General features: G+C 38.1%; 1 protein-coding gene across 1 annotated transcript; it reads right to left on the bottom strand.

Annotated features, from left to right (window-relative positions):
* Positions 1-4395: 4395 nt before the first annotated feature.
* Positions 4396-5328, bottom strand: LOC138141939 (olfactory receptor 10J1-like). Its single transcript, XM_069062827.1, has one exon. It carries the CDS (start codon positions 5326-5328, stop codon positions 4396-4398), a length of 933 nt encoding a protein of 310 aa, XP_068918928.1.
* Between the last annotated feature and the right edge of the window lie 6308 nt (positions 5329-11636).

Raw genomic sequence — 11636 nt, 5'->3', positions numbered from 1 at the left:
TCAGTTCTCTTTCTGGTAGTAGATCACATTTTTCATCATGGATCTTTCAGAATTGTCTTGGATCTTTGTCTTGATCAGAGTAGCTGTCTTTCACAATTGATAATTGTTACAATATTGCTGTTACTGTATGCAATATCCTGGTTCTGCTCATCTACTATTTAATAATTTATATGTCTTTCCAGGTTTTTTTTTTTTAAGCAATTTGGGTTAAGTAACTTGCTCAAGGTTACCTGGCCAGTTATTTCTGGGTGTGGTGCTGAGTGTCTGAGCCCGGGATTCGATCTCCAGGTCGTCCCAACACTGGAACCGGTGCTCTTACTCGCTGAGCCACCTGGCCGCCCCTAAGCAATTGGGGTTAAGTAACTTGCTCAAGGTTACACGGCCAGGTGTTTCTGGGTGGGTGCTAAGTGTCTGAGCCCAGGATTCGATCTCCAGGTCTTCTCAACACTGGAGCCAGTGCTCTTACTTGCTGTGCTACCTGGCCGCCCCCCAGGTTTTTCTTAAACCATCTTGCTTATCATTTCTTACACAGACTAGAACTTTGAACTGAATCTGATAAATTGGATTGCAAATATAAAATCTACTTGGGTCCAAAGACCAGTTTCATAAATACAAGATGAGATTGGGATGATTAGGAACCCATTTATCTGAAAATGATCTGGGTGTTTTAGGGGACCAGTGTGAATCAGTCATATAATATGCCAATTCAAAGTCTAATCTTCTGCTGTATTCAGAGAGATATGCCATTTTTGGGCTTTCAGGAACAGTTAGGTGGTTCAGTGGAGAGAGTTCTGGGCATGGAATCAGGAAAAACTGAATTAAAATATGTCCTAAGACACTGCCTAGCTGTGTGACTCCAGGCAAATCACTTAACTTCTGTTTTCCTCAGTTTTCTCATCTATAAAGTCAAGATACCAGTATCTGCTTCGCAGATTTTGTTGGGAGAATCAAAGGAGATAATAGTTGTAAAGCTCTTAGCACAGCACCTAGTACACAGTAAGTTATATAAGTGCTTATCCCCTTCCCTTCCCTTTTGGAATATGGAACTGCTAGAACTCTATAGTCTACCCATTTTGAATCACATCTAAAATATTTTGTTCAATTCTGGGTAGTACAATTCAGGAAAAATATTGAAAAAACTGGAGAGTATCCGGGGGGGGGGGAGTTTTGGAGAAGGGTCTTGCCATGTCCATGTATGAGGATTCTTTGACAGAACTGGGAATGTTCAACTTTGAGAAAAGAATACTCAAATGTGGGGCAGCTAGGTGGCACAGTGAGTAAGAGTGCCGGCCCCGGAGTCGGGAGGACCCAGAATTGGTTCCGGCCTCAGATACTTAACACCCACACACAAAAAAGTTGGCCATGTAACCTTGGGCAAGTTACTTAACCCCAATTGCTTTAAAAAAAAGAATACTCAAATGTAGGGGTATATGTCAGCATGATAGCTATATTCAAGTATTTTAAGAGCTGGTATGTGAAAGGGGAATTAGCTTTATTATATATTGTCCCAGAGGACAAAGCCAGGAACAATAGGTGAAACTGGAAAAAAGACAAATATAGACTTGATTTCAGGAAAAATACTTCCTAATATTTAGAGCCATCAAAAGTGAAATTGGTTACCTTGGGTGATAATGGATTTCTCCTCTTTGGAGGTTTTTAAGCCTAGGTTGGATACCTGCTATTCAGTTTATTAGGAATCATATTTATTATACATAGATTGACATGGTTTCCCATTAAGAGGGCAAGGAAGTCATCCTAAAGACTTGGTTAGTATTGAAGACTGAGGTCATCAAAAGTTCCTCCTATATAAGATCAGTACTCTGGAGATTCTTACTGACTTGTGGAACATTTTTCTGATATGATATAAAACCTGGTAATTAGCAGAGGCACAAGGCAACAATATCTGTTTTTATTAAAGTGAATTCTTTTTATTGTAAGTAAAATTATTTTTATTATGATTTTGTCCATGAAGGTTTTATTTTGTTTCAATCCAGAGCCTGAATCACTGGACTGGCTTGAGCCAGGAATAGCCTAGAATAGTTGGGAAGTTATAATGTCAATTCCATTTTGCATATGGGTTAGACTAAATGCCCAGTGAGGTCCCTTCCAACTCTGAAATTCTCCATTTCTGTGATTCTGAGATCATTAGCTCAAGGAAATTAGATATGAGAGGAATCTTAGAGTAATTTACATCCTTGTGGAAGTGAAAGCAAAAATTTAGCTACACAATGAGAAATCCTTTCATCCATTTGAACAATGAATCATTTGTAATAATTTTATAGACATGGGTTTGAATGACTAGCCTCTTCATTTCTCTAGAGTTCTATGCCTATAGTTTGAGTAATTATTTCGAAGTAAATGGCAGTGCTTGATTTTTGACTGGGGGAACCAGGTAACTGGGACAGGTGTTGTAATAGAATATGATCCAGTCAAGGTTTCTTCTCTCTTTTTTGAAATAAAAATAAATTCTTTACTAAAATAGTAAACACAAGTATTAATCAACTACTAATTATTAACATAATACTATAATAATAAAATTACATAATAATTTATTTCATATTTAAAAGAAAGTAAGATTTAAAGAAATACAGATACATGAAGTTCAGCTAAACCCTGATTAGTCTATTTCAAATTCAAATTTTTTTTCTCCCTGATCTTAGAGTTATGAGCTTTCCAGAATTCTATTTCTCACTCAGATGATTTAAGTTTTCAGGGAAACTGATACTAGAAGACATTCTGAATGTTTCCAGGACTTCAGAATAAGAATAAACTATTTTCTTATGAGATAACTATCTCAAAAGAGAAATGGTGCTTAATTATCTCTTTAGCATTGTGGACACCTCTCTGCTTCCACATGAATCCATGCAATTGGCTGATGGCAGAGTTTCTTACCAATCTTTTCAGTCCTTATATTTCCAACAACAAAGATCAACCATACTTGCATCGTCTTTCCATGACCACTCAATCAATAAGCAATTAAATGTCTACTATGCATGAAGCAATGTAATACAAAGACAAAAATGAAACACTGCCCTGCCCTTAAAGAGCTTACTTTCTGAGAAAATACTTTCTTCTCCATATAGCTTTTGGCTTCCTATGGCTTATTTGTGAACAGTAGGAAAGAGAATATGATAGAACATGCTGTGACTTCATGACCCTTACCATCTCATAACTTCTTTTCCAATCAGTGAATTTCTGCTCAATTAATTACTCTCTGTTCCATCTTCTTTTTCCTTTAAAGCTGATATAAATTTTAATTCAAACTGCATTGCTTAAGATGATCCTTTAACAACTCTGTTAGGCTTTGCAAATCTGTTTTTTAATGGCTATGTAATTTTTCAACATAATGAAGTTAGCACTCATCTAGCTTTTAAACATAAATTTATAAAATGCTTTCCTTCTTCCTTCCTAACACCCCTCCAATAGTCTTGCCTTCTATGAGCACTCATCAAAGTGAACAATTAATAAATGAAAATGGATGTGGAACTCATTCTGGTTCATTTAGATTGGTCATTTAAAAATTAAGCTGAAACAACATTACTCCTTAGATCTATACCCGAAAGAGATAAGAAAAAGGAAAAGGGCCCATGTAAGGCTTTTTGTAGTGACAAAAGACTTTAAACTGAGGGGGTACCCCTCAATTGAAGAATGGCTATACTAATTATGGTATATTAATATAATGGAATAGTATTATGCTATAAGAAATGATGTAAGATTGTTTCAGAGAAGCCTTAGAAAATTTATATAAAATGATTGATGCAGAATCAAGTGAGCAGAACCAAGAAAATAATTTCTATAACTTATAACAGCATAAAGACAAACACCTTTAAAAGACTTAAGAATGCAGATCAATGCAATAACCTATTACAATTCCAGAGGACTAATGATGAAGCATCACCCACCTACTGACAGAGAAGTAATGGAACCAAGATACAAAATGAGATGTAAATTTTTTTGTGATGACCACTATGTGAATGTGTTTTGTTGACTATGTATATTTATTAGAAGAGCCTTTCTTTTCCCCTTTTTTTTCCAATAGGGGAGGAGTGGTAGTAAGGAGAGAAAATAAATGTTTGTTAATTGAAAATAAATTTCTAAAAATTAATCTAAAAACCCATATAAGAACATCCAGAGACATTCTCGGAATCTAGTAACCAACAAGAAAGAACATTTACACTGTGGCCCAAGGTATAACCCTGTGCTTTTGGCATATTTCCAGAATTCAAGGATGTGGGGTGAATTTGGCAGTTTTGTCCTTCTTTTGGCCCAAATGATATTAATTTGGACTTCCCCAAGTTTGTAGCTGCCTTGATCATGAAGGCTCTTCACAGTTGTCTGGCAGCATGGTAAGTTGTCCAACTCTTAGGCTAAGGTCATCCAGTCCTTTCAGTGACACTAAGAAAGGGGTTTCCTCCCCAGAGCTCGTCTCAGAGCATTCTTAACCTCCTTATTCCTCAGGCTGTAAACAACAGGATTTAGCAGGGGGGTGATGACGGTGTATGTCACAGAAATCAGCTGGTCTTGGTCTTTAGTATTCTCTGATTTGGGTTTGAAATAGGCAATGGAGGCACAGCCATAGTGTATAATGACCACTGTGAGATGGGAGGCACATGTGGCAAAGGCCTTCTGTCTTCCTTCAGCTGAGGCAATGCGCAGGATGGTGGAGATGATGAAAATGTAGGAGATAAAGAGGAAAGTGGCAGGTGCACTAATGGCTAGAAGGCTGATGACCAGGGTCAGAATATCATTGATGAATGTGTTGGCACAGGCCAGATCTAGTATAGGCCGGACATCACAGAAAAAATGCTCAATAAGTGGATCACAAAAGGGCAATTGGAAGATGGTCACAGCTTGGACAAGTGACAGAGAGAAGCCTGCAATACCAACTGAGGATGCCATCAGGGCACAGACTCTCCAGTTCATGATAACAGAGTAACGGAGGGGGTTGCATATGGCTACATATCGATCGTATCCCATCACTGCCAGCAGAAGGCAGTTAGTAATGGCAAAGCCAAGGAAGAAGAACATCTGGGTAGCACATCCTACTAAAGAGATGGACTGGCTAAAGCCCACCAGACTAGATAGCATCCGGGGGATAATAACCAGAGAGTAGAAGGTCTCTGAAGTTGACAAGATGCTCAGGAAGAGGTACATAGGAATGTGGAGGTGATGATCAATGCGAATAATAGTCACAATGATTACATTGCCAGTCAGAGTTAAGATGTACAGGGCCAGAAACACTACAAAGAGAATTATCTGATGCTCCTGAAAGCTTGAGAATCCCTGGAAAAAAAATTCACTCACCTCTGAGTGATTCTTTGTCTTCATTAAGTGATCTTCACAACTGAAAGATATGAAGAGTCAGTCAATACTATGGGGATATAAATACCTTTTCTTTCCTTCTCCCATATATGCATCTTGAGAGTAACCTTGCTTTGGACACTGAGTGGGGATAGGAGGAATGCTGTATAGAAGGAAGAGATCTAATCCTTGACCTTGGGGCTCTTCATAGTCTAATGGAGGAGGAGAACAAATGCACATATACACCCACGACAAGAACAAAAGGAAATGAGCAAATGATAAATGACCTGCAGAAACATAGAGACATTAGTGATTGGAAGAAGGGTAATTCAGGGGAAGAAGGCAAAGTACTTTCAAGGAACTTTCTCATCTGATGGCACAGATGAGCCATACCTTTAAGACACATAACCAGAAGTATAGAAGCAGGGACAAAGAACCCAAGGGCATAATATATGAAACATTGTGTGGAGGGGATGCTGCAGTAATGAATAAAAGGGGAAGTTGAGGAAATCTAGTGAGGTGAAGGAACATTTTAGTTAAATTGGTGCTATTTCTTTTGAAGATAGAACTGAATGATTTATAATTGAAGACTACACTTATATATTTAAACTTTTTGAAGTACATCCATTCATCACCCCACTTGCTCCATATGAAAACTCTGCAAAACTTGGAATGGTACATATTTATTCTACCCATTTGACAGTTGTTAAAAAGAGGTGCAGAAAAGTTAAATGACTTACTTAGGCTCACATGGATAACTTATGGCAGGGCCAAGTGTGGGATCTAAATTACCTGACTCTAAGCCCTCTCCTAGTATTACTGAACATATTTTTATTTAACATGAAGAATTATTTCTACACATTGCAAGACACCTGCCTTTATACTAAAAAAGTATATATACCAGTATATGTGTTGAGGTCCATTAAGTAATCTGGCCTCTGAGGTCACAGATCTCCTCAATTCTCATAATACACTCTTTTTTACTCCACCCACACAAGGAAAGCCACACTTTTGATCTCACCATCATCTACATCAATGACCAAGAATTCTGAAATAATGTATCTTCCCTCTCTTCCTCTCATTTCCCCCCCAGACTTATTCTTCATCCTCACCATGACCTCCAATTTTTCCCATCTTCAGTTCTTTCCCAAGTTCTTGCTCTGACTTAACAAGACTCTCTTCCTAAATTTGATAACATAGTTCATCAGTTCAATGTAACACTGCTTCTACTTTGAATCTTTTGACTTCTTAGCTATCTCCTCTCATTCCTGGCCAGACTCTAACTCTGGGAATAGCTGAAGATAAGAGGGAGGTTGTTTGTTGGGGGCAATCTGACAGAAGAGACCTGAAAGAATGGTACAAGGAACAAAGATACAAGGAACAAGGGTACAAGGAACAAGATTAGTCTTGTGGAAAAGTACCATGTCTTCTGGCCGTGTAACCTTGAGCAAGTTACTTAACCCCAATTGCTTCAAAAAAAAAAAAAGAAAAAAGAAAAGTACCACGTCTTCATGAGAAATTGGAGTAAAGGAGAGAATAGGGAGTGATATTGAGGATTTTGAAAATGTAGGAAAATGGAGCAAAGGAAGCTCATGGTGACTGTCCTTTATTTCCCCAGTAAAGTATGGCATGGGGTCCTCTGTTGAAAAATGGGGGAGGAATCTTATAGGAGTCTTGAGAAGGGAAAATTTTAAATGACTTCCCCTGGAAGTGTGATGGATATTTAATCAGAGAAGAGTGAAAGGATAGACTTGTGTCACTAAAGAGCCAGTTGAGATTAGATGTCATAAATCCGTAGTGTTTACCCAGTCAGAATGATTATATGACTTCCTCCAATAGTGTTCAACACTATGTGATTAGGAGTATAGGAAGTGGTTGGTAGGCATAATACAGGGTTGACTCTTTTCCTACTGCTTAAAAACATGACCCTGTTTCCCTTATTTTAACCCCATCCCCAATGCCCATCTCTCTTTAGTTAATGTCAGTCAATAACACATTTATTTAATAGTAATATTATATTCTAGTCACTGTGTTAAGCCCTGGGGAGGCAAAGAAAGGGGGAAAAGTCCCTGCTCTTTAAAAGCTCACCTTTAAATGGGGAAAATAACAGGCAAAAAGTGATACATATAATGTAAATAGAGTATAAATGGAAGTAACCTCAGGGGGAAGGCACCAGTTGTGCTAGAGGGGTGGGGGAAGACCAGGAAAGACCTCTAGCAGAAAGTGGGATTTGAACAGTCTTGAATGGAAGTCAAGTGCAGAGATGAGGAGGGAGAGCATTCCAGGGATGGGGAATAGCCAGTGAAGACACAAAGCCAGAAGATGGAATGTCATTGTGAGGAACAGCAAGAACACCTTGTTTGTTGATGTTGCTATGATGTTGCTATGTTGATGAATCATAGTCTATGCTGAAGGGAATAAATTGTAAGAAAGCCATAAAGACAGGAAGGGGCAGGTTGTAAAGAACTTTAAAAGGGAAACAGGGTTTTATGTTTAATCCTGGAAATAATAGAGAGTCATTGGAGTCTATTGAGAATTGGGGCTGGGTGAGCAGGGAGTGATATGGCCAGATCTGTACTTTAGGAAATATTTCTTTGGTAGCTAAGCAAAGGATAGCTTGAACTGAGGGGAAACTTGAAGCAGGGATGCCAACCAAAAAGCTTTTCCAATAGTCTAAAGGCAAGGTGATAAAAATTTGCACAAGGGGCAGCTCTGTGAGTGGAAAGATGAGAGCATATTGGATTCTCTTGTATGTTAGTTTTTGTGACACTACTCTCTTCCAGTTCTCCTCCAGGAAAGTATATGTTTGATTTTTGTTCTCAGTTTTTTCTGCTGAATCTTCATCCATATCCGCCCATCTAACTGTAGGTATGCCACAAAGATCTATTCTGAACCATTTCTTTTTTAATACACACATTCTCTCTCTCCCTCTCTCTTTCTCCTCTTTCTCCTTTCTTTTTTCTCTGTCTTTTCTCCCTTTTGTCTCTATTTCTCCATCTTTTTCTCTTTTTTCTCTCTTTCCTGTCTTGTTTTTCTGTCTCTTTTTTCTCTGTCTTTGTGTTTCTGTTTCTCCATCTATTTCTCACTTCTCTCTGTCCATCCATCCATCTCTCCATATGTCTGTCTCTCCTTTTTTGCTTCTCCTCTCTTTTCTTCTTATTTCTCTCTCCTCTCTGTTTGTTTGTCCCTCTGTCTCTTTCTCTATTGTTTCTTTCTCTCTTTTCTACCTGTCTTTGTGTCTCTATTTTACAATCTCTCTCTCTTTCTCTCTCTCCCCCCTCCTTTCTCTTTCTTCATCAACACCCATAGTTTTAATTATCTCTATGTATATGACTCCTAGATTTATATATCTAGTTCTGATCTCTCCTGAGCTCCAGTAGTGCATCACCAATTTGAATTTTCTATAAACATCTCAAACTTAACATGTGTAAAACAGAATTCATTACCTTTTCTCCCAACCTTCTATCCTTCTTTGCCCTTTTCTTAACTTTTCTCTCTTGTTGAGGAGAATATCAACCTTATAATCATCCAGATATGAATTCAGAATCATCCTCAACTCATTTTCACTTTCCAGTTGCCAAATCTTATTGCTTCTTGACCACATCTTTCCCACCTATGCTTGTTTCTCTACTCATACAGCCACCACCTTGGTTCAGGCCACCATTGTTTTTACCTGGACTATTGCAGCAATCATTTAATTAGTCTCCCTTTCTCAAGTCTCTCCCTCAGTGGTGGTACCATGTTGCCTCTAAGATCAAATAGAAATTCCTCTGTTTGGTATTTAGAACATTTCACAGTCTGGCTTAAACCACCTTGTCAGTATTATATATTATACCCCTTTACACACTCATTTGTTTAGCCAAAATATGGTTTTTGCTGTTCCTCACAAATGATATACCACATTCTGTTTCCATGCCTTTGCCCAATTTGTCCCCCATGTTTAGAATATGGTTCCTCTTCACTTCTTTTTCTCAAAAACCCTAACTTTCTTCAAAATTTAATTCAAATTCTACCATCTACATGAAACCTTTCCTGATCCCTCCAGCTGCTATTTTCCCCTAGAAAATTAACACATATTTACTTTGTATTAATATATTGCATTTACTTACATGTATACATATTGTTTCTCCCAATAATAACTAATCAATATACATTGATGGAGATGAAATGAAATTAACTGTATACAAAAATGCTACATATAGGAGAAACTACAAATAATAAACAGAGTGAAAGCCCTTGAATTGAGGATTGGGAATTTGAAGAAAGCAGAGATGAGGAGGGACAGAATTCCATGAACAAGGGACAGCCAGTGAAACTGACCAGAGTTGGGAAATAGAGTATATTGTTCCAGGGAGATCAAGGAGGCCATTGTTACTGGATTAAAGAGTAATTGGGGAGTTTAAGATGTAAGAAGATTGTCTAGGAAGAAGGGGAAGCTGTGAGGGACTTTGGACAATAAGCAGATTGTTTTCTATTTGATCTGGAGGTGACAGGAAACCACTGGAGTTTGTTGTGTGTGTATTTGTGGTGGCAGGGGAATGGGGGTTGACATGATAAAAACCCTACACTTTAGGAAGATAACTTGACAGCTGAGTTGAGGATAGACTGGGGTGAGAAGAAACTTTTAGCAGGGAGACAAACCAATAGGCAAAGGTCCAGACAATAGGTAATGAAGGCGGAAGAAAGTATACTACTTGAAAGAAGAAACTATTGCATTTTCATCTCGGTCACTTCTATACTTAATGCAGGGTTTGGTACATAATAGGTGCTTAATAAATTCTTATTGGTTAGTTGGTTAACATTAGAAGTAACTGATAAAGAGGGGTCTACCTAGAAACCTCTAATCACTAGGATTTCTTAACCTTCCAACATCATCATTATGATGACCGTTACTCCACCTTCTCCCCACATTCCCCTCCTGTCCTCTCTCCTCCTCTCTTCTCTTTTGGCAGTTATATTGTATAGTGGCTAGAGCATTGGTCCTGGAGACAGGAAGACCTGAGTTCTAATGCAGTCCAGGATACATAATAGCTGTGTGACCCTGGGCAAGTAACTTAGCCACTATTTGCTTCAATCTTTCTTGCAGTGTTTCTATGAGGATCAAATAAAATAATATTTGTAAAGCACTTAGCATGGAGCCTGACACATAGTATACACAAACTAAAAGTCTCCCCTTTCCTCATAATAACCTTTCAGAATTTTTAGTACAAATATCAGTAGGGCTATACAGTGTGCTAGAAAGAGTTTGGAGCTTGAAATCCTGCCTCCAATTCTTCCTATCTGTGTGACACTGGATAACTCACTTAATCTCTCTCCTCAGTTTTTTCATCTGTAAAATGAGAATATTAATCCCTCTAGTAATTCTGCACAGTATTGTTGAAAAGATCAAATGGGACTTTGTCTACAAAGACTTTTATTGAACATAAATTTGTATATAAGTAACAGATATAATTATTTCCCATTCACAGATAAGTAAACTGAGGCACAGAGAAGCATGTGTGTGTGTGTGTGTGTGTGTGTGTGTGTGGCTTGACCAAGGTCATAAAGCTACTAAATGTTACTTTCAGTTCATTTTTCATGAACGTTCAGTGATTTTACAAGTTGTACGCACTTTATTCCTGCTCAGACTCCCAACCTAGTTGAACATAATGACAATAAAGGTAAGACTAATGAGAAATTCTGAATCATATTGCATTGCTTTCATGTTTTAAGGCATAATTTTGTAGTATGAAGTCCAACTCCTTTATTTTACATTTGAGGAAACTAAGACTCAGAAAAGTGAAATGACTTTCTTATGGTCACACTGAGCCTGGTCTTGAAACTCCACTGCCCTCTATACTAGCAAGGGGACACTCTGTCTTAACAAGGTCCTAGAGGTTCTAGTGCTGGCTGGTATTGATGGGTAAGGGCTCAACTTGCTTTCCCCCTCTTTAGTATCTCCCTAGTTTCTAATCATGTCACAGAAAAATACAATAAGGATAGTAAACCCTGTTTCTTCAGGTCTCACAATACTCACAAATGCAAGCATGAAACCCTCCTTGTCACGAAATTTGGAATGTTATTTATCCAAATTCTGTAATTCACAGTTTGAGAATAGGGGGAGCTTAGGAAACCTATACCGGACTCAGTTCTCATCCATTTCCATCAATAATAACTTACTTTTTTACTGACCTTAAGGAATGAGTATGAGAAGGGAAGTTCCATGTTCAAGGATTTAGGAGGTGTTATGACTGGACCTATCCAAAGTAAACAAGCAAGAAAAGAGTCTTGAGGTTACAAGAGGAGGAATTGAAACAGTCAAGCCAAGATCTTACCTTATCACTTCTCTCTGGGCA

The sequence above is a fragment of the Petaurus breviceps genome, unplaced genomic scaffold, assembly GCF_028583685.1.
Source record: "Petaurus breviceps papuanus isolate PSGF00001 unplaced genomic scaffold, PetGlider_PUasm1.0 90510, whole genome shotgun sequence".
Taxonomy (NCBI): Eukaryota; Metazoa; Chordata; class Mammalia; order Diprotodontia; family Petauridae; genus Petaurus; species Petaurus breviceps.
This window is presented reverse-complemented; position numbering and strand designations above follow the sequence as displayed.